This window comes from Chaetodon auriga, chromosome 1 (assembly GCF_051107435.1).
Source record: "Chaetodon auriga isolate fChaAug3 chromosome 1, fChaAug3.hap1, whole genome shotgun sequence".
Classification (NCBI taxonomy): Eukaryota; Metazoa; Chordata; class Actinopteri; order Chaetodontiformes; family Chaetodontidae; genus Chaetodon; species Chaetodon auriga.
The window spans coordinates 29,048,905-29,071,528 of NC_135074.1; the positions used below are offsets into that span (position 1 = coordinate 29,048,905).

The 22,624-nt window shown below is 41.8% G+C and overlaps 4 protein-coding genes across 7 annotated transcripts in view; all 4 read left to right on the top strand.

Annotated features, from left to right (window-relative positions):
- The first annotated feature begins 1,504 nt into the window (after positions 1-1,504).
- Positions 1,505-3,478, top strand: LOC143325505 (guanylyl cyclase-activating protein 2-like). The gene is made up of 4 exons (XM_076738586.1): positions 1,505-1,767; positions 1,864-2,013; positions 2,755-2,863; positions 2,952-3,478. The coding sequence occupies exons 1-4, from the start codon at positions 1,570-1,572 to the stop codon at positions 3,077-3,079; spliced, it is 585 nt and encodes a 194-aa protein (XP_076594701.1). The 5' UTR covers positions 1,505-1,569; the 3' UTR covers positions 3,080-3,478.
- Positions 3,479-5,081: 1,603 nt separating this feature from the next.
- On the top strand, positions 5,082-6,706 carry LOC143324390 (guanylyl cyclase-activating protein 2-like). The gene is made up of 4 exons (XM_076736792.1): positions 5,082-5,282; positions 5,464-5,613; positions 6,370-6,481; positions 6,564-6,706. Exons 1-4 carry the CDS (start codon positions 5,082-5,084, stop codon positions 6,704-6,706), a joined length of 606 nt encoding a protein of 201 aa, XP_076592907.1.
- A 2,304-nt stretch (positions 6,707-9,010) lies between these two features.
- LOC143322449 (malignant fibrous histiocytoma-amplified sequence 1 homolog) lies at positions 9,011-16,224 on the top strand. 2 transcript variants are annotated; one of them, XM_076733659.1, is made up of 9 exons: positions 9,011-9,100; positions 10,051-10,915; positions 11,646-11,943; positions 12,269-12,455; positions 12,566-12,759; positions 12,915-13,414; positions 13,669-13,826; positions 13,904-14,078; positions 14,327-16,224. In XM_076733659.1, the coding sequence occupies exons 1-9, from the start codon at positions 9,085-9,087 to the stop codon at positions 14,448-14,450; spliced, it is 2,517 nt and encodes an 838-aa protein (XP_076589774.1). In that variant the 5' UTR covers positions 9,011-9,084; the 3' UTR covers positions 14,451-16,224. The 2 variants fall into 2 exon arrangements, 1 of the variants encoding a protein (XP_076589774.1); XR_013077292.1 differs by lacking the exon at positions 14,327-16,224 and having other exon boundaries at positions 13,700-13,826; positions 13,904-14,032.
- Positions 16,225-16,733: 509 nt separating this feature from the next.
- mapk8ip1b (mitogen-activated protein kinase 8 interacting protein 1b) overlaps positions 16,734-22,624 on the top strand; it is a 48,838-nt gene continuing 42,947 nt past the window's right edge. Inside the window, exon 1 of one of the 3 annotated variants that reach the window (XM_076733689.1) lies at positions 16,734-16,882. Coding sequence is in view for 2 of the 3 variants with exons in the window: in XM_076733681.1 (XP_076589796.1) it covers positions 16,829-16,905 (77 nt within the window). In the remaining variant the exon portion in view is untranslated. Of the gene's footprint in view, positions 16,906-22,624 lie in introns of all 3 variants that reach the window. The other 2 variants (XM_076733681.1, XM_076733672.1) reach the window with 2 other exon arrangements.

The window sequence follows — 22,624 nt, forward strand, 5'->3', positions numbered from 1 at the left end:
AGGTTTCTTACCTACAGAACCATAATTAACAGTGAGTCCTTTCACCTCTGCTCTCCAACTAAAGCCTGGGCAGACTTGCTTAAAAGCACAGTAAAACGCAGTGAGCATGACTAATTGTTGTCTCTTAATAGGACTGGATGCTGAACAGTTTAATAAAATTATGTGGCAACCAGCGAGTGACCATCAACTCTTCTCCAAAAGCTGTCGGACGCTCACTGGTTTGGACACACTGAGGGATCCCCTCACTGCTGTCTCTCAGCAGGATTTGTCTCTCTCGCCTATCCGCAGAGCTCAAGCAATCTAATTAAAAGAGATTGATACACCAATTCCAAATTAGCATGACCTCGAGCGTCTTAGTCTCTTAGCTTTTTTCCGAACAGAAAAACAACCCCACGGCTGATTAAGGTCAGCAATAGACTTGGACTTCAGCAATTTGGCAGATAAAATCATGGACAAGAAGCACAGTTTCTGTTTAACTGCTCTAAAACCAAAAATAACTCTCCTCTGGGACTCTTTTAAGTTCAAATTGTGTTAGGTTGGCAAAGGTAAATCTGCAGGGCTTTAGCCTCTTTTGGTTAATGTTTTGGTTGTCTTTTTAGTTTTTAACAACAGACATCCAAATTTTGAAACTAGTTGGTTAAGAAACATCTAGCAGCTGAATAGCCACATATTATTGTCGGAGGTTTGTGGAGACCATAACAGCTGAAAGGAAAGTGCAACCGTCAGAAGTGTAGAAACCGTACTCCAGATGAATGCTAATGTCGCTCCCTGTCTGCTGGATAAGAAGTGAATTTTTGCTAAATCAGTCCCATTGAAACCTCCATAAAGTGATAATATGAGTGTGTTCTCAGCTTGTCCCAGTACCCCCAAGTTTCAGAAAAAATATATACCTGCTCTCTTTTTCGGGGACTGATCATTCACTGATCATTCACACAGTTACACATGAACACCTGGAAGCTGCTCATGTGGCTGTGGATCACTGTTTTAATACCAGCACAGTCTGATCAGGCGACCAATGAGGGTTACGTGTCTTGATCGAGGGCACCTCACTTTAAAAAGCAGTGTCTTAAAAGCAATGCGATTTCTTTGAAAGGGAGTAACGTTTATGTTGACATACATTACATCCAAGGCTGAATTTGATTCACACTCTGCTCAAACTGGGCTCACATAGTCTTCTGAATGTATTACCTTAAATAATTTCCTTAATATTCACTGGTGGTTAAGTGCTTCTTTTATCAGCAGTGACAATATACTGTCTCACTACTGGAATAGATATAACTTTCATTTGCAAGTTGGAATAATGCCTGCCACTCCTACAAGTATGGCCTGCACCCACGTTTAGCTGCAGATCTTATTAACTCAGAGAGAGGAAACCCCACCAAGGTAATGCTTTAGTAATCCTGAGGCCACACTAATCACCTGTGTCAAATGTAAACTGGAGCTTCAGGATTCCACACGGTTATAAAAAACACCCGAGAGTAGACGTGCCCATTTCAAGTCTGGCCACTCCATCGTGGAGTACTTACCCAAAGGCTCCAGGACTATGGACTGTTAAATGACAAGCCAGCCATGGGGCAAGCCCAGCAAACAGAGAACAGTCAGGAGATTGATATCAAAGCACTTCAGGACATGTATAAAAAGTTCGTCATGGAGTGCCCAAGCGGACTACTTTTTCTGCACGAGTTCAAGCGTTTCTTCGGTGTGGACCCAACAGGGGAAGCTTCGGATTATGCAGAGAACATGTTTCGAGCTTTTGACACGAACGGGGTGAGAGAGTAAAAGCTGTTCCTGCCTTGCATACTGTACATCTATACCAGAATGTGAAAATGTGACCCACCTGTTCTCATTCAAACTACCTTTCAGGACAATACAATTGATTTCCTTGAGTTTGTGGCTGCGCTGAACCTTGTTTTCCGGGGAGACATGGAGCATAAGCTGCGCTGGTCATTCAAGGCGTATGACAAAGACAACAATGGCTATGTGGAAAGGGAAGAGCTGCGCTCAATGATTGATGTAAGTCAAGTACAGCAACAAGTCTTCTGGAACATGAAAGAGAGGATTTCCTTACAGAAAGTTCCTCTTTAGTTCAGTTTCAAGTCCAAACTCTGCAGCTCAGGTTCAGGCCTGCAGAACAGGCTGTGGCCATCGTCTTCTACTCCCATGTTCGCTGTCACTCTCTTCACTTTTGGTCTTGACAGAGTGACAGAGAGCCGGCATGCACAACACCAGGACCCTGAAAACAAAGGCAGCCAAATTCAGACATTGTTCACTTCATCGTCTACACCTGTGCTTTTCTGTTTAGAGATGTGTTTCCTCAAATGTGTTTCTTATTTTTTTTAAAAATGTATATTTTTATTTAAGTAGTAAGGTCTTCCTCTTTGTTCACAAAGCCCTTAATTGGCTAGGACCAAACTGCATTGCATTCTGGTGGAGAAGCTATTTGTGTAAACCATGATCTCTCAGGTTCAAGTCTGAATATTCACTTTGCTTCAACTTTATCATTTTTTTCAGCAACAGTTAAGCCAAATCATAATATATTATTAAAACAGTGCTTAAGATGTCCAAATATATTCCATATTTATAGGCATCAATAGATGTAAAGCCACAGTGAACTTAATGCTGCAGTAGAGACGGTCAGTTATCCAGTTCTATCATCGCTCACTGAGAGCAGCAGCTTTGTTTAAAAAAGGTGTTTGATTTGAGATCATTTTTTGTCTTATTAACATGAAATGTCTGTTTCTTTTTTCCATCTAGAGCATGTATCGGTTAAAGAAAGGCATGAGGACAGACACGAGTGATTCACAGCTCACAGTTGATGAGGTTGTGGATCGAATATTACAGGCTGTTGATAGTGATGGAGATGGTGAGCTTTTAGTCACATTACAGTTCAATGAAAGCTTCACTTGTATCAGCACAGACTATTAATCCCAGTTGGGTTTTTCACTCCTCAGGTCAAATTACCATGGAAGAGTTCATTAGAGGTGCACAGCAGGACCCCTGGGTGCTCAACATGTTGAAGTTGGACATGAACCCTACTGGATGGGTGCTGGAGCACAGGAGAAGGAGTGCACACTTCTGAAATGTCAAAGCACATAAGCCTTTCCCATGTGGACAAATGGAGAACCCTCATGGTTAAAATCCAGCTAAAAGCACAACTAGGATCAGGATTTATCTTGATACTTCCTTATTTGTCACTTTTCATACTCACACACCATGAATTAGTTATTCTGTCATCATTTTTCTTTAGTAAAGGAACTTTAAGGCACTAATAATAATCACATTTAGCTTAATTATTATACTACACACACACACACACACACACACACACACACACGCTTACTGAAGTCTCAGCCTTCTTGTTATAAAAGTGTCAATATGTAAATAGTCAGTGATAAAGATGTTTGCTTTTCTATTTTTTTTTTTTTTACTATTTGTAATTTTTAATGTTTTATAACTGCATTTTTAAGCAAAGAATTTCTGGGACAGAAAGTACATCTTTATTGTGTTTATTGAATTAAAGTCCGTTATGTAAAGTAATATTGTTTCATCTGATTGCTTAACTGTTGATAAAGGCAGGTTTTAACATCAGTGACATCACATCATTCATTAACATCAGTTCAATGATAAATAAAAACGACCTGATAAGTCATTGTCATGCCGGCTTCCCAGCTCCCCCTCCACTGACATGTTCAACTCATGTTGTCATTCAGAACCACTTGACCTACAGAGACCATCTAGACCTGCTCTTAGCCAGTGACAGGCCCCCTCCTCCCAGTCTGTCACACCCATAAATCCCTGGGAGTTATTCTGGCTCTGGGGGTTTACCTGAGTGTGACCATGTCAGCCACGCTGCAGATTGTGGAGTAAGGCCTCACTGGCTCCATCCACAGGCAAACTGCAGTCCTGCCTTCAAGTCACACCTTGAGTCACAACTGAAGGTGAAAACATGTCATTCTATTTTATGAATCAGGTAACAGAAAATACGTATAAGGTGACAAAACAGAATGTGACAACTTACTAATCCTTTTTGACATACACTAAACTGAAAACAGTCCAATTTATTTAACGTTTCAGTTCATCAGCTTCATTATTTTTGTAAATATCTGCTTATTCTGAATTTGATGAACACTTTTCAAACGAGTTGGGACAGGAGCAACTAAAGACTGGGAAACAAACATTATGGAGTGCTCCAAAAACACCTGTTAGCCAGGTAAACAGGCTCATTGGTAACAGGTGATAGTGTCATGATTGGGTGTGAAAGGGGCATCCTGGAAAGGTTCAGTCGTTCACAAGCGAAGATGGAGCGAGTATAAACAGAATTTCTGGAAGGCAGCGCTGCAACAGACAGTGATTACCTTTTCTACAGAATACAGTGGTTTAAATGGGTGGATTCCCTTAAGCAGAATCAAAGAAACAAACAAAGAATTAATCAGAGAGGTTAAATAAGGTTAAGCACTTGGCTTGACAAAGTGTGCCATTGCTATATTAAGACCTGACCTGTCAAGTTTAAGAGAGCAGTTGACAAAATAAAGGCAAGATCACTGCAGATTGTTTTAGGTATACATGTTAATTAAATCAGAATCCACTGGATTAGTAACCTGACAACCATAACAGCTGCAGAACAGTTTACCTGCAGATATTTAATTTATACTGGACACACAGAAAAGGGCCCGTGGTCACAATTCTAGTTATCATGTTAGTAATAGTGTAAAGTGTGCTCGTGACCTTTGGTCAATAAAGGTACAAGATAGGTCCAGGTAAGTACGTAATAATGACCCTGGGTCACGAAAGGTTCAAGATGGGATCAAGCATGTGGATTACTGTTTTAAACTCAGCTTGCCAAAGACTTTGGCTGAAAATAAGCCTCTTCGTTAAGGTCACATGAATCAGTTATTACTCTGGACTCAGTTCAAGACGCTTGAGCGGTTGAAGAACAGTCAGTGTCAGCCAAGAAATGGACACTGAATTATTCATCCGAGGCACTCCTAAGAATATTACTTTAGTAAAGCATCTGTATTTATTTATTTCTCATATAAAATAAGAAGTTTTTTCAGTGCAGTGGTAGGATTTGGATGTTAGCAATGGGGCAGAATCAGCAAATACAAGCACATGAAGAAGAACTGGAGTTAACCAGCATCCAGGACCTCTACAAGTCATTCATCATGGAGTGCCCGAGTGGATCTTTGTACCTGCACGAGTTCAAGAGGATGTTTGGAGTACAGAACGGGACACCTGAAGCGCAGTACATGGACAGCATCTTCCGAGCATTTGACATGAATCATGTGAGTTACCAAGCTGCTTTGAAGTAAAAGGTTTCACTCTTCAAATCAAAGACCAAGCAGTAATGTGCTCACTGATTTGTGTTCTTTTAAAATATGTCTTTATAATTTTAAGCATGAATCTCTTGTAGCCAAGCACACTGTCTTTGTTGGAGTTGCAATAATAGTGTTTCTGTGTTTTCAGGACAACACAATGGATTTTATAGAGTACGTGGCTGCAATTAATCTGGTTCTGCGTGGAAAACTCGAGGATAAACTGCGGTGGTCGTTCAAAGTGTTTGACAGCGACAGCAACGGCCGTCTAGACAAAGATGAACTACGGAAGATTGTTACGGTAAAAAGTGTTGATTTCATAAAATCACAGTGTCATTAAATTGAAAATGATCTTAAAATGTATCCAGGTGTTTTTAATGCAAGTTGTTCGGCTAGGCGTACAGTTGTTTATGACAACCAATGGACACATGTAGATATATATCTCATTCAACTCTTGGATATTTCTGGTGCTGAACTGAAGTTCTAGTCCAGTGTAAATGCATAAAAACAGTGTTTTTGAGCAATTTCAACAATGGGGGTCCAAACCAAGCATATCTACATAACTAAAAAATGTCAAGAAAGGAAATATTCTTTGACTAATTTTCCCTGTTAAGCAGAGAAAACTGAAAGCTAAACCTTCTGACTTCACGTTTCTCTCTTTTACCAAACTAAGACCCTCAGATCTTCAGAAGCAGGATTTTGGATTGAATCAAGTGAAATCGTTCCTGCTTCAGAGGGGCTAACGTCAGCATGCTAACATGTTCACAATTTGAATGCTAAACTGCTGCTCTTTGGCAGATATAATGTTTACCATGCTCATCATATTAGTTTAGCATTTTAGTGCGATAACAAAGTAACTGACTGTGAATATCTGAGCAAAACTGAATGGTAATCCATCCAATAGCTGTTGACGATACCATGAAAGTGGTGGACCAACATACCGACTGACCAACTTACAGACCATCAGACCACTAGCATGACTAAAAACCACACAATTTGTCAACAGTATTATCAGTCTGACACAAGATACAGTCTAATTGCTGGATTTATCTTTCAGATAATCTACAAGATAAAGAAAGGTTCAGCGTCTTCTGAAATGGGAACAGAAAACCTCACTGCTCAGCAGGTGTGTGAGCGCATCTTTGAAGTGGTCGATGTGAACAGTGATGGTATGTTGACTGCACACTCAAATCCTCAAGAATATCCCTCATCCAATACATTTCATTCAAAGATAATCTGTCTGTGCTGCAGGTCATATTACACTGGATGAGTTCATCGAGGGGGCTCAGAAGAGTGAATGGCTGCAGAGCTTCCTGCGACTTGATATCAATCCCAGCAGATGGGTCCAAAGGTACCTGTGTGACAGGAAACTCATGAGTCCCAAAGATTCCTGAGGGGATTCAATATATTCAGACCCGCCTGCCAAATGGAAAGGAACCTGGCTGTGAACTTATGGGAAAAACAAATATTTCCACCAGCAGTGTGTGAGAAGACTCCTCTTGCCTTCATTGTGGTGCAGTGGAAAGCCAGCACTGCAGTGACTCTTATTTTTTTAAGATGTGTGGTTTTAGCAGAAATTAGACATTATGTTCATCATCTGTGGCCTCATGTTGTTGTTTGTTTATGAATTATTTCATAAATAATATGTGTCAAAATATCTGAGTTTTTTTCTAAAAATAGTCAATAGAACTGGCTACTTGTTAGTTTTGGACTAGAACTTCAAAATCTTAAAAAACCTTCAGTCATGCTCTTCCCATAATCCCACCCAATACAGTTCTTAGTTAGACCCTCTCTGACTGGTAAACAGCCTTGTCTTTTAAACTCTTTCAAACCCATGTTTGTGATGCAAAGCTGAAGCCCAGGTCAACCTGATGACATCATCAGGGTCATTTTCTCCATTTTGTCACCATGATCTTTGCTCTGGGATTTATTTTTACATTGTAGAATATCTTTTAATTAACCTCTGCTTACATTGAATTATGGTGCAAGCTGTACTTCCTTTGCAGTATCATGTTTAAATTGCCACTGATTAATGTGATACAGCATTAAAGTGATCTATTTAATGATTTATCCCTTGCCTTCATTTTCGTAGTAGCAATGCAGTGATGCAGTTCTACATTGATAGTGTGATTGTGCACATAACAGTAAGACTGCACACTTGTTCTCATCCCTAGAGAAGTGATACAAGTTACCAACTTAAATGACTCCACTGATCTCACATAACCTCTCTGGACCAGTGTCATGCTAATGACAGCTTTCAATGCAATATGTAGGTCTGCTACTTTAAATAGTAACATAGGTGAAAGGATAATTAAACACGGACAGAAGTTGGCCCAGACAGGTCATTTTAGATAAAATTGACAATCTTGTACTCACGTCAAACCCTCATCTAAGGATCCCCACATAGGTGGTCTGAATTATTAATTTTTTTTTGTCTTCACTCAGTGAAAACCAGCCTTTGTCTGTCAAACATAATAAGCCTATGTGTGTGATTAAATTATGACTGTCATGACCGACAGCATAAAAGACAGATGAAAGTCGCAAAGAGAATGACTGTGGTGATATTAAAAGCTGTGACGTGTAGGACTTAGAATTACTTTGGCACCATTTGGTGGTTAGATCAGGAATGACACTGCATCAGGAGGTAGTATATACTGTATATGAATGGGTACATAGACTGCAGCATTTTTATTTCCTACAAACAACAAGTTGATATCTCAATTTTTTTTATTTTATTTTATTTTTTATTTTTTGAAGAAACTAAAAAGTTTTTGATAAGACAGCTCAGTGCCCTACAGGTTAAAGTATGTGTCTAGTTGGCATTTATCAGACTTTAAACTACCTTCACCGTGGTGTTTGGGCAGGACTGCTTGTGCTCCTCGACCTGAGCAGCGAGTTTTTCTTCACACATGAACAGATGATTGGTGATAGCACAGCGGACACTGAGCGATGCGAGGACCCTGAAACAAATGCAATAATTTTCTTTTTTACATGTGTGCTTTTTCTACTGTGACATGTCAAAACGAGCTGGGTTTTAATTAATCCCAGAGGAGTCTGACAGTTCTGCACTGATACATGCAGGTTAAAGTCTTGGCTTTATTCTAGTGCATACAGGCGTTTTAATACATGATGCCACATGACAATATTAATAAAGGCTGTTTTCCATTAAGATGCTCCAATACATCATGTCAATGAGCCAAAATGCACAATGCCACAGCCCTGGAACTGGCACAACTAAATGGAATACGGCCGTTATTAATATAATCAATTACACATGTGGATTTCCTGCCTCAGCAATTCTCTTAACCAACATGTTTCTGCATGTGAGTGGAAACAAGCCCACACAGAAATGATGTGGACATTCAGGATTCATGCAGATAACCCTGTCTGTCCAACTGACTGACAGCTGGACCCTGGACCTTCTTCCTGTGAAGCAACAGTGCTGACACATTTTAAAAATAAATAAACAAATAAATAAATAAGGCTTTTTCATTTAGTCATTTGGGAAAGTACTACTTTTATGTTGTAATAATGGAATTGAAAATTTGATGCTGTACTTGTTTGTTTAGGTACTGGAGTCATCTGTTAAATCTCTGAAATGGGAAGTATTCAGAGTTTCTGTATTTCACTTCCCTATCTCTCCAGTGTGTAGTGAGGGTTTGCAACACATTTTGAGCTTAACAGTTGAGCAGGCAGCCCTCGCTGCTCCACCCTCAGCTCACTGCCTGAGAAGACCGAGCAAAGACACTATCCGACAAATATCTAGGAGAAAATGGCCTCTGGAAATGGTAAGCAACCTAATGTGTACTTTAAATACTGTCAGAGATCTGTAATTATTGCTGGGATGTTGAATTATCTTTCTGTGGTACAGGAATATATAACATATGCAGTGTTTTTTATTGCTTGCGTAACATCATACTCAAGGTAAGGAACTTGCAATGGGGTATTATGCCTTGAAAAAGGTTATCATATGTCTTCCTTCCTTCCTTCCATCCTTCCATGAAATCATGGAATGATATGGACTATGTGGTTCCTTAATTCCTCTTTCTAAGATAATTGATTGCATCACCAGTCACAACTCTGTGACATTACTGCGCTGATTCTTCCGTTCTGCTGTAAGTTCAGTGTGTTGCTCATTCACACGGGTCCTTCCAATTCCACACAAAACCACTTCAATTGGTTCTGTGGCTTCTGAGAGTACTTCAGTGAGTTTTTAACCAAGAAGTAACAGCGCTTCTCTCCGTTGCTAGTGAGGGCTCATGTTTTGTTACCATTACATTTTCCATTCCAGCTTATTGTTCATTAATGGTCCAGTTAATGACCAAGAGTGTAAGCAGCCACCACATCACCAAGGCTCTAGCACTGATTTTTTACAAGAACATGCAAATGAATTTTGCAGTGCCACTTTCTGGTGTGACCAAGCAATAGCTCTGCACAATGACAGATAGTGATCAGAAACTTGGATCAAATGTACCACAATATCATTCAGACTAATCCAACTGCCACATCCTGGTCTCTCAAAGATGTGATAAGTGTGAACAAAAGGAAATTCCGGAAACACAAAGGTCTGTTCCAAGTTGCAGTTATTTGGATAACTTTGCTCAGTTAAACTCAGACCCCTTAAAACTGGAGCAGAGACTACTGTGTGGTTTTATTTTGCAAGGTTTCCCAGACTCTGTAAACTCTGCTTTGTGCCCCGATCTTACACATACTGTAAACCTATTCATTCATAACACAGGAAACATTTGGGAGGAGTGGGACCTGTCAGGACAGAAAATTAAGTCCCTTCCCCAGGATCTTCAGACACATGCTACAAGTGTGGATTTACAGAGGAACAAACTGAAACGGGTCACCGGTATCTCCCGATTCACCCACCTCATGGAGCTTAATCTCTCCAGGAACAAGATAATGGAGTTTTCTCAGGAAATGCACAACCTGCACACACTACAGACACTCTACATTAACCAGAACAACATCAGATCCATTCCAGAGGGAATCTTCCCACATCTTAGGAGGTTAAAGTTGTTAAATATCAGTGCCAATCGCTTGGCCAAGCTTCCTTCAGATATAAACCAGTGCACCAGTATCACTCACCTGGACCTTTCCAAGAACTGCCTGCAAAGCATCCAACCATTAGTTGGTCTTCCAAATTTGAGAGAGCTGTTTGTTGAGAAGAATCAACTGACCGAGCTCCCGTCCCAGCTGTTCCAGAATGGCAGCTGTGAGCTGACAGTGTGCAAGGCGATGGGGAACCCGCTGAGGTGCCCACCAGAGGAGGTCTGTGCTGGAGGGGTCATGGACATCCTCAGCTACTTCCGCCAAATGGAGGAGAACCCAAACACATGCAGTGCCTGGACAGTGAAGACCATGTTCCTGGGCTGCTCCATGGCAGGGAAGTCCACACTCTGCCGCAGCCTGAGGGAAGGGAAACCTGTGGCCGTGGCAGTGGAGGACCGGACTGACGGAATTGAAATCAGTCAACTCTACGCACAGGAAGTCCGCTTCCTTTTCTGGGACTTTGCAGGGCAGGAGGAGTACTACCTGACACACCATGTCTTCATCACACCACGAGCCCTTGTCATCCTTACCGTTGATTTATCCAGGTGAGATGATGTAACAATTCTAATCAATCATCTTTTAAGGCAGTGGTTTCCCTTAATGCTAGGATCATAGTACATGATTTTTGTGTCTTCCCAGATGGTTACTATGTCAAATTACGTTACCAAGGTGTCTCAGTTCCTGCCATGACTTGGCCAAGAGACATGCCAAACTGCCCTGCTTGATATGTAAAGCTCATTGGGTAGGAGATCCAGAGGAAGACTGTCAATAAACATGGCGTTGGAGCATTTCATAACAGTTGTCAAACTACGCAAGAGAAGACATAAAAACTTCCGACCCTTGTGATCACTTTCCGTCAAGCACCATCATCAGGCCAAACTTTTTATTTGTTCAACATTTTGGTTTATGGCCAAGTATCTACTAAACTAACGCCCATTAGCCTCATCTGTACTTTGTGTTTAGATGTTACCACGCTAAAATACTAAACGAATATGATGAAGGTGGTAAACAAGTGCTTAACATCAGCATGTTTGTGCTGCCTTCAGCCTTGTACCTTTCAGCACACTAGCATTCAGATGTTAGCATTTAGCTCAAGGTGCCACTGTGTCACTACCATGGCTGTGGACTCTTGAGTCTTGTTTCATACATTTTTTTTTGTGGAGTAATTTATTTGCACAAGTAATAAACACAAACATGATTGCGCACATTGGATTATCTTTTTAGGATTTTGAAATGAGTCTGTGATAACATTATTTGATTGTGCTTTTCAATCAGCTACAGCATTGTAGACCCACATTCTTTCAAAGACCAACTGTGCTTCTGGATAAACAACATACAGTTGCGTGTGCCAGACTCTGTGGTCCTGTTGGTGGGAACACACTGCGACCAGTGCAGAGACCAGGAGGAGGTGATGGAGAAGAAGAAAGACATAGAGGAAAAGGTCAAAACCATGTTGGCAAACAGGAGGATGGTTTTACAACACCAGAAGAAAAATCTGGAAGAAAACGAAGACCTCTTTCTCTTTACAGACCAGCTGGATGAGCTGGACTCTCTTCTGGAATACAATCTGAAGGTACTGATTAATTGATGTCAGTATCACATTATTTTAAAGGTATTATCTTAGTTTGATTTTACCTCTAAAAATTTCTTTTTTGATCATTTGTTTCTATGTGTGTATTGAGTTCTTGCATTTTTTTAAAGTGAAGAGCAACGTTCTCCTACAAATGCAATATTCCTGTGTAAATAAATATTGTTAAATTCAATTGGATTTTAATTCTTAAAATATCTTATTTCAAGAAAAGTACTATGAAGCGTCCCTAGTGTTGGAATGGTACCACTGTATAAATGATCTTTTCTTGCCTTGAGCTTTTCATATCTGCCCTTAACTTTCATTTCAGGTTCTGGATCTCATAACCATTGATTGCACAAGAACAGAGGATATTGCAAAACTCAGGAGTCATATTTTGACATGCATTCAGTCAGACAGAGAGTTTCTTTGTTCGGAGAGCATCTTACCCAAAAGTTATGAAGAAGTCGAGCAAGCCATTCATACACTTGTTGCACTAGAAGAAGTTCCCCAACATGGTAAGCCAATTTTTAACCCCAACAATAGGATATTTTATTTAAAGGATTACTGAACATTCTTAATGTTGGCTTTATACCTTCATTGAAATTTGTGATCTTTTCAATATCAGGTATTATTCTACTTAATGAACTGAGCGATTTAATTCTAAACCATGTTAAACTGAGCAAAGAGAGTCTCCACTCCATCTTGCGGTTCCTCTTGCGATACCTGCATCGAATTGGTGTGATCATTTGGTACGAAGATATCAGTACACTCAGCGACAGAGTGTTCATCCAGCCTTCATTCCTCATCTCAATGTTCAAGGTCAGCAGCTGTTTTTTTTTATTTCTATCAGAGAAAACACACCCATTTACAGCAATTACAGAATCACAAAAGCATCGAAACTCTCTTTATCCCTTAAAAGTGCATATTTTTATGATTCACAAACCATATTTTCCCACCTTTTTCTGTAAATGCAGACCATTGTGAGGCATGACCTGGTGCAGCAGCTGGAGGGGATCTCCAGAGACCTTCTCATGCAGGAGGGGGCTCTGGTGAAACAGAGGTTCACCTGGGTGGATGACTTGAGGTGCAAAGGTATCCTACACAACGCAGCAATGCGCATTTTGGTGCGCAGAGAGTTAGAGAAAGTGGTCGAGGATGATGATGACTTGGTCAGAGAGGTGGTGGGAACCAAAAGGGAGGAAGGCATAATCCTCACCCTGTTGCAGCATTTTGAGGTCTGCCTCCCAGCTCTTGTCAGAAATCCACTGAACCCGCAAGCAGCAGAGTTCATCCCTGGCGAGAAACAGTGGGAGTCAGCCAGGAAAGCCAAAAGAGATCCAGATGGAGCCTGCCTCTTCCCCATCTACCTGAAGGACGACCTCATAGTGTGCCACAAGTGGGGTGAGGACAAACAAGATGACCTCAGTGTTCATGTGTACTTCCTTCCAGAGATTCCTCATGGCTTCTTCCACAGGTAGCGTAGGTTGGAACATTGACATTGTCTATATTGTCTATATTTTCATGCACAATTACAATTACAGCTGAAATTCATTATGCTTTTCATCAGGATACTACCCATCAGTCTGGTGGCTTGTGGTGAAAAATGACATTATACTACAACATATCGACCTTTTTGCTTTGAAAAACATGATTTTAAGATGTTTTTCAATATTCTTGTCACCAACAAACTTCCATAAACTGCCTGTATCTACTGTATGTAACCGTCAGAGTAATCATCACGACGTGCTCCCTGTACCAGACGCACTGGGTGGGGAGACAGCAGTGTCTCCTCTGCTGTGGGAACAGACTGGCTCTGGTGAGACAGAGGAACAAAGATGGAGATCCGTTCATAGAGATACGCTGCAGGAGACCTGAGAAGGACGAGGGTAAAAAATCTAGAATCGCTCTCTCGTAATGAGACCAAAAGCACTGCACTTCTACACCTACTGTTCTCGTTCCTCAGAGTTCCGCCAGTTGTGGGATCTGATCTTGGCGGTGATGTCCAAGTTGTTTGTGCTGTCCAGGCAGTGGCCAGGCCTGACTCAGCAGGTGCACACACCCTGTCCAGAGAAAGGCTGTCCACATTACTTCACCTGGAGGGACTTGCAGGAGCTCAACAACACCGACTTCTACAACCTGTAAGTTGGTCATTCAAAGAACTTACACGACACCACTAGTTTAAAGGTGTTTCTAGAATCCTATTAAACACTTCCACCCATCTGCATTACAAAATATCACATCAGTGCAGAGAAAAACAACATATTTTTTAACCCTTTTCCATATAGTTGCAATTCATTCCTAACCCGAAAAAGACTGCCTCTTGTCTCAAACAAAGATGAGATGATCCCACCTTTCATACTTTGTCTTTTTTCATCTTTTTTAACAGCGTGAAGGAGGAGAAATTAGTTTGCCAGGGAGGCCATACACGACGGACAGAGCTGATTTTTCCAAAAGCTAAATGCTTGCCAAAAGCCAAAAGCTGCAGTGCCTGCATCAATATGGACATGTAAAGGAAAGGGGAAAATACAAAAATGAAGTGTGGTTTGAATTAATTGAACTGATGAGATTATGATTAACATCAGGCACCTCTTAAGGAAGTCGTGGAACTGGATCAACAAATGGAACCAAGCAACCACACAAAAAATGCCCTCCCTCACTTGGCACTAGATGAAAAGTCATTTGGAAGCACATTGATGTTCTTCACATGAAATATTACATTTGCAGCAGCACTTCAGTGATGGGCCTCAAGGGGGCGCTGAATGTGTGAGCAGCTCTGAAACTTCACAGTGTTTTCAATGAGAATGAAAGTGAATGATCTGATCTTAGATGCCTGGACTGATCAAGGTTGACAGTTTACATGTTGCTGAATTCATGTGGAGGAATTTTTTTTATTTTATTTTATTTTTTTTTCAGTTTTGTGATGCTTTCAGTGTTCTTTTTTAATAACTGGGGCTTTGCTCTGGTGTTTGGTGTAAGTGAATCTACTGTATCAGAAAGAAAGAGAAGACAAACAGGGTGAAATAATGGAGAAAGATGAAAGGTCAATGGGATGTGGAATGGAGGTAAAAAGAGATCTTTTTCCTCTTCTGTTTGTACACTGTGAGTGTAATCCCTGCTCACAGACTTCCTGTATCTCTGAACACTGAATGCAGCTTTCTGTGCACGGTGTTGCCCTCTGCTGGCGTCTCTCTGATATGTCCCCTCAATGGTTTCAGTTCATGTTAGAAAAATGTCTCCAGCGTGGTTGTTTTTATTTGTTTGTTTGCTTTGGAGTGAAAGAGCAAATTGAAGTGCTTTCATTCACAACGCTGTCAGGGATTTTTCCTTCTGGATTAATAAACTGCTGTGATGAAGATGAAGATCTTCAGGAGAAATTACACCTGTGATGTCACACGTTTGCTAAATCTATTGGATCAGATATTTGAAATTAGTCCGATCTGATACTGACTACTGACATCCATCTGCTTGGTATCCACCTGTTTTTTTCGGCTGTGTTTTTCATCCAGCTCTCAGCCCTCTCCTCTCTGTGGGAGCCCCTGCTGCCTTCACGGTCTCCTCGTAAACTCCTCCTCCTCCTCCTCGCAGTGTGTTATGTTTTAGGAAGAAAGAATGAATTATTAATTAGATACAGTACCAAAACAGTTTCCAAGGTCAAGGATGGTTTATTGCTGTCCTGTAAAAACCACATATCTCCAAAATGTGAGTTTACCATCAGCTATGTTTTTTGAGGTCATATTATGGGATTTTTTAAAGTTCTATTAAGAAGCATTTAGTTCTTAAGTTCTTCAGTACATGTCTGTGGTTTTCAATGGACATGAAATGAAGAAAGGGGGTGTGAGAGTTAAAACTGCTACTGGTAATATTTTCTAGGCATTGGAAACTTTGGTGGCAGTATCACCACGTGCTCAGCAGCACAGTTTCTGAACGAAACTGTCCACATGGTTGGCCCGTCTCTCTGGATCATGCTTTAGTAAATGAAGTTGATTAAATGCATCAACAAAAATACAACATATTGAAAACGAACATTAAATTTAGGTGCTGTGCTCCACAAATCTGATCAAAACTGTTAGTTAGGCTGAGAAACAGGTCAGCTATGGTAATTTACACCTGGATGCCCCATTCAGGCACTTACAAAGACAGCATGATCCGGTGGGCGGGTCCTTTTGCCAGACCAGGAAGTGCTACAATGGTAAGAAGCATGAAAGTATTACAATCCTGATTTAATAAAGTCGAGTATCTGTGTGTAATGTGAATAAAAACAGAATGAACTGTGTGCAAACAAACTGTTTACCAAGAGCAGTTTTATGAAGTTTTCCTGAGTCCATGTATTAATCTCCTTCATCCAATCATGTTTACCTGTGGAATGATCCAAACAGGTGTTTTTGGAGCGTTCCACATCTTTCCCAGTCTTTAGTTGCTCCTGTCCCAACTTTATTGAAACATGTTGCTGGTATCAAATTCAGAATAGACAAATATTTACACATACCCCAGAAGTAGCGCGGAAGCTAGAAACTTTTTTGACATAGACTTCCTTGGCAGACTCCCTATAGGCCCACTAGCTGCATGGTTAACTGAGCTAACTAGCTAACAGCAGCTAGTAGCTACAGCCAAAGTTAGCTAGCAGTGAACTGCTGATGTCTTAGCTATTTTGTATAAGCGGACCTGTTGTTGCTTAGAATGACCAACAGATTAAATGCATGGGGACATATTTTCCAAATGCTGCAAAGTTAAAAACACCACGAAGTCGTTCTTGAACACTTCTGTTTGTACTTTCCACTTTCCCCACAGTCCGTGAAGGCAGCACCGTATCGCAGCATCGCCGGACCTCAGGTGTCTGCTTGTTGGGCGGCCGCGCGGCGGAGCCGATGGAGGAAATATAAGCGGCGGCATGGCGGACAGAGAGAAGAGGAAAGCCAGCCCGCCGTCTGGCCGCAGCATTCAGGTGAAATCCCCGACCAGCTTCAGGTAGGAGCCCCGGCGGAGGGAGCCTAAAGAGGGGGGCCGAGCCGCCCCCCTGGAGGCTGAGCCAGCACGGCTCCCTGAAGGTGCTGACGCTGGCTCCTGAAGCCGCCGCAGCTGCGCTCAGCTCTGCGGGTTGAAGTCGCGATGTGTTGTTGAGTCGCATGTTTTGTGTTTGGGCGTGTCTGCTCCCGGAGGACCGAGATGGGCTGTGTGTTCCTGCAGCGACCGGAACCATGCATTTTTTAATATGTCGCATAGTTTTGGGGAATCTGCTCCGACCAACCCCTCTGAAATAACTGCACGAGTTCCAGCCTAGAAAAATGACTTGAATTTTTATGGCTGGCCTTATTGGCAGCTTTATTGTATTTTTCAGTACATCAGTATTACTGACGGATAGTTCTCCTCTACTGTAGCTTCATTATCAGCTTGATCTGCCACGAAAATCTTGTTTACTGCTGTGATCACTGATGTTACTCCAACCAGTGACTTAATGTGTCTGTGTTGCACATTAATACTGTGATTATCGCTCCTTTTTTCATATTAATCTCCTGTCACTGTAGCAGGCAATCAGAGAGTTATTGTGTGTGCAGGACTTATCAGAGCTGCAGCAGTGCCTCATCACTATTTAGTTTTTTTCTGATAAAGCCTGTTTTTGGTCCTTTTTGGCTGAACTTTAAAGTTTAAAACAAGCATTGTAAATAATATTTTTATGCTCGACCCAACTTAAGCCTGTGGGTTTGGAAAGAAACAAACGTCTTCGCTCCTGTTTTATAGCTTCATGTTTGTTTGTAGGACAGACTGTGTATCTGCATAAGAAATGAATGGTTCTGTGTAAGTTAGTGGTGACTCAGCTCATAGTCACAGTGTCTGCCACTCAATGAGTTTATGGCAAGTTTCACAATCAGCTGCTGGGAGGTAATTTATGCTGGTGCTGCTTATAAATGAGTATTTCCTGCTTTTACCTGTTTCATATCATATTTCAATCCGTTTTGGTCCTTGGACTGTTGTACATACTGAAGAATCTCTGTGAGCAGTGGTGGGAATTTGCGATGGGCTTTTTATTGTATAGAATGAATAAATAATCAGCAGCATAAAAGCGTAATTGATAGGTTAGTCGATGATGAAGATAGTGTTGCAGAGCTGAAGTGTAGATAACCCAGAGTTCATCACGTAGGTGATCAGTCAGAGCTAATTCAACCTACAGAGCAGCTCAACCTGTTAGAGAGCTGAGCAGGGTGAGGGATTAGCTGCATGTGTTAACGCGTATGCACACACACACACACACACACACACACGCATGCACACACACAGAGATTCTTACAGTGTTGCATGAGGAGAAGCTGTGATTTTTCAGTGGTATTACTGGGTGGATGAAGGCTTGTGATCAATATTCCCCAGTGACACTGCAACACACACACACACACACACACACACACACCACACACCACACACCACACACGCCACACGCAGAAGCACACACCCTCAGGCTCAGTCCGTCCCTGTCTCATTAGCTGAGCTGCAAACAGGCAGATCCACAACCGTCTTCCTTCAGATTTTCATCACAGTGACTTCTGAGTCGTCCCAGCAGTGTTTGATTTGTCTGACCTAAAAACACGGAAAATAAAATAACTCAAACTTACACCGAACAAAAATCAAACCATGAGGGGAAAACAAGCAAAACAGCAGCAGTGTGAAGCGTCTGCGGTCCAAGTGTAAACTAAAGCGTTGTATAATCACCAAAATTCAAACACCAAGACCCAAAACAGGAGAGCGAGGGCTACTGAAGCAGAGCCTTTAATGTGGCTAAGGATTAGCTGTAAGTCACATTCATTTATGTGTGTACTTTTATCAGACACACGGTTAAAAAAAAAAAAAAAAAAAAAAAAAAAAAAAAAAAGATTTGACCCTGAAAATAACAATTAATTAAATTAAAAGACACTTAAGGAAATAACAAATCCCTCACTTTAAATCATTATGGTTTAAACCTCAACATGCTTTTTTTCCCATCATGCTATCAGAGACTGAACTGCATTGATTGATATTTCAGAGTTGTAGTTGACTCGAGAGGGAAGCCAGATAATCCACAGGCTGAGGTTTGGCTCCGTCCCAGAGCAGCCATATGTTGCCGTGTTTTCCTCCATCACCCTCCCTGCCTCCGCACACTGTGGTCGAATCCTCCGTCTCCCCCGACCTGCTGCTGCGAGAGAACAGACCGGCGATCTGCCGCCGTCTGTGCAGCTCTTTATGTGGAGCTATTCAGCGGCCGAGATGCAGGAGCAGCTCGCCTTTGGTTCACGGTTTCTCCAGCTTTCAAAGCCCATTTTGAGGTCCTTAAAATGACACAGTGGCACTAACAGTTAGACAGCAGCCAACACTCGCAGCTAATGATATTCAAACTGACAACAGAAAAGTAAAAAAATATACTGTTTTAATGACGTTTCTCACCTTCATCACACCTGCAAAGTGCTGCTGTTGGCTGAAAACTGCATTTGAAGTGGACTCACACATTCAGTGTCGAAGGACTGAGATCAGAATTTAGGGCCAAAGCTAAATCAGGACATCTCTGCTGCTTTTCTGTATGAGTGTTACAGTTGAGTTCTTTCAAAGCCGTAAGCTGTGTTTTCGGTGTTTCTGCTGCTTCCGCTGGAGCTGAGCTTGACCAATGAGGACTGACTTCACGTTTCATATCATATTTAGGTGAACTGTGCCTTTAAATTCTCTCACGCTGCATTGATCATCTGTAGCACAAGAGGGCATCACAGGAGATTCTTTCGCACTATTAGCACAGTGTTCATATCCGTGTGTGTGTGTGTGTGTTTGCACACGCGTGTGCTTGCAATGCAGCATGTAAGGAGCAGCGGGAGCGTGTCGGATTGCAGTCCATTCTGTAGTGGATTAAGGGGATAGTAGGAATTGGGGACTCATGTTGGTTTCTGTGACATGAGACCAGAGATCCTCCAGAGACCAAACTGATCCTTCTCACATGCACTTCAGTATTATCTTAAATGACAGCATGCTCGTCTCCCTGAACAAGGGAAACGTGAGCAGCAGTGAATGAATTCATGGAAACTTAGATTTCGTTGCTGCTGCTTTTCTGTTTTTGTGGGTTGGATGAGAGTTAATATTGTTGTTGTAAGTGATTTCACTGCTGTGTGTCGAGACATCATGGTGACATCAGCTGGCTGTTGGGAGTGATGGTTTCACTGAAATCTCTTTAAACTGGATTCCAGCTATACGTCAAGGCCGCGGCGGTAAAGACGCTTGGACTGTCTTGTTCGGATGTACAGATTACATTTATGTCTAACCATCTTGCAGCAGCGGATACATTTTGGAGGAAGGAACAATGACCAGGGAATGAGATCGTGTTGGAAGGAACCTAATGAACAGATTTTGCTCATTTCCATATCTGGAAAATTGCAAGACAGTTTCCAATCTTGCTCTCCAATATTCACTTTCAGTGATTACAGCATTGTTAAACCCTGTCCGTTGTCACAGCGCTTGGTTGAGGTTAGGACAGATCACGATTTGACGGACTTGGATTTAATTGTCTTTGAATAGTGTCTGAATAGCCTAAAAACTGATGACTACCTTTTGAATTATTCAGTTTTCCTGCAGTTGTCATGTAGCAGAGGAGCGTACTCACACGTATTTTGAATATAATCTGCATTTAGCTTGAATTTTAGAATTGCAGGATATTCAGGAAATCATGAAAATGCTTGTAATGTGTTTGAAGACGCACAGATCACAGAATAGTCAAACTGAACGCCGGACGTGTCCATGATTTCCTCCCTCTCTCTCCCCCTCACTCATTCATTTGCATACGCTCTTTCCTTTCTTTCATCTTTTCACTGCAGCCTCCACACTTGACATGAGTGTGCTGACGAGATCTGCTCAGACAGATGGATTCACAGGGTGTGGGACGTGAAGAGGAGGGAGATGAGCGAGGTTAGGTGGGTTTCGAAGAGTCGGTTTCGCTGATTCGCCGCATCCGTATTTCACTTTGATGTTTTCTTCCACAGAAAACCAAAACAAAACAAAACAACATTTGATTTCGGGGTTTTTCACAGGGATTAGTTTGTAGTGTTCCCTCCTGTCTTTTCTCCACACAGAGAGAAACTCACACGGAGAATTTAAATTGAGCTGATCTGAATTTCACCCACAGCAGAAGCTGACAGAGTGGACAGTTATTGCTCTGTTTGCACTTCCCCCCACGCCGATTATTTACTGCTGTCGCTCAATTCTGCTGACACGGCACGTTCCATCTAATGGCACTTCCCCTCTGCTTATACAGTGCTTCCCTCTCTCTCTCTCTCTCTCTCTCTCTCTGACTTTACAGAATTTACATTAGTTCTCTAATATTGGTGTCTTTTATTCGAGCCAGGCTTATATTAGATACAGGCTCTTATTCCTATTTTTCATTGCTTTTCTAAGTGTTTGTAATACTAAATATTGCATTTTAGTGAGACACTCTGCTTTCATTTTAATTTGCTGGGGATGTTCTCCTCACATTTTGTTTCTGCAGTGATCAGCCACAACATTAAAACCACTGACTAGTGGAGTGAATGACATTAGTCATCACTGGGTCCTGGCATTCACCAAGCACTTAACATTGTTGCAGACCAAAAACACCCCCAAGGCAATGGCTCCCCCCGACAGCAGCGGCCACCCCCAGCAGGTCAGTGTGCCCCGCCACACTGCAGAAAGTGCTCAGGATGGCTTAAAGACCGCGACAAAGAGCCTGAGGCATTGACCCGACCTCAGCCTGCCGGCACCCCGGTGCCAGACACCACGGGACACTCCCACAGGTCCTGTCACTGCCCTGACAGGTCAAAGCTGTTTTGGCAGCACCAGGGGGACCTACACGACGCTGGGCAGGTGGTTTTAATGCTGCGGCTGAGCGGTGTATGAATCATACGAGCATATTTTTCCATTTTTCAAAACAGAATGAAAAGCCTTCCTTTTTCACCTGTCAAATGGTGTTTGAAGCTCTTCTGGAGCGCGTGCGTGCGTGCGTGCGTGCGTGCGTGCGTGCGTGCGTGCGTGTGTGTGTGCGAGCTCCATAGGTTCTGGCCATTTGCCGAGGACGTGCTGTATAGCCATATGGCTGAGTGTTGGTAGCTCAGAGTGTTGTAAATCAAGGATTTAGTGTCTTTGACCTTTCTGAAGGAATGTCTAAAGGAAGCTTTTACTTTTGCCTGTGTTGCATGTGTTGAGCTGCTAAATTAGTGTTTCAAATATGAACATGTGGACAAATGAAATGAATGTTTTTGTCAGCTGGAGATTTCTGGTCAAAACAGTGCAGAGAAACACGTTGACAAACAGCTGGTACATTAGTATGTCATGAAGTTCTTCTAGCTTTGGTAGCGTACATGTCCAACAGGCACAGAGCAATGAAATTAAGACATTACAGTCATTTTTCTGTCCGACTGATGAATGTAAGTCCACCTCCTGTGAACAATATTCGGCCCTTTAGCTGCTTAACGTTCCACTTTTTTCACCCGCTTGTCGCTCAGCCCAGTTGCTATGACTGTTGACATTGTATGTTTCTGCGAATCACAGGTATGTTGAAACATTTCTTTATGTTTCAGTTTTATGTTGTGACTGTGCTGTGGTTAAGGTCTGGAACTGCTTTGATAGGATGAGGAAAGGCTAATGTTTGGCTTAAAATGCCAAGCTTTGTCACCACAGATGTATCAGAGAATTCTCATTAAAAAATAAAAAA

Excerpts from the sequence above, each read along its gene's own strand:
- LOC143325505 (XM_076738586.1), top strand. The coding sequence starts at position 1,570 with ATGGGGCAAGCCCAGCAAACAGAGAACAGTCAGGAGATTGATATCAAA. Across the intron at positions 1,768-1,863 it reads GAGCTTTTGACACGAACGGG|GACAATACAATTGATTTCCT; the intron begins GTGAGAGAGTAA and ends ACTACCTTTCAG. Across the intron at positions 2,014-2,754 it reads AGCTGCGCTCAATGATTGAT|AGCATGTATCGGTTAAAGAA; the intron begins GTAAGTCAAGTA and ends TTTTCCATCTAG.
- LOC143324390 (XM_076736792.1), top strand. The coding sequence starts at position 5,082 with ATGGGGCAGAATCAGCAAATACAAGCACATGAAGAAGAACTGGAGTTA. Across the intron at positions 5,283-5,463 it reads GAGCATTTGACATGAATCAT|GACAACACAATGGATTTTAT; the intron begins GTGAGTTACCAA and ends CTGTGTTTTCAG. Across the intron at positions 6,482-6,563 it reads GGTCGATGTGAACAGTGATG|GTCATATTACACTGGATGAG; the intron begins GTATGTTGACTG and ends TCTGTGCTGCAG.
- LOC143322449 (XM_076733659.1), top strand. Across the intron at positions 10,916-11,645 it reads CTTACCGTTGATTTATCCAG|CTACAGCATTGTAGACCCAC; the intron begins GTGAGATGATGT and ends CTTTTCAATCAG. Across the intron at positions 12,760-12,914 it reads TCCTCATCTCAATGTTCAAG|ACCATTGTGAGGCATGACCT; the intron begins GTCAGCAGCTGT and ends CTGTAAATGCAG.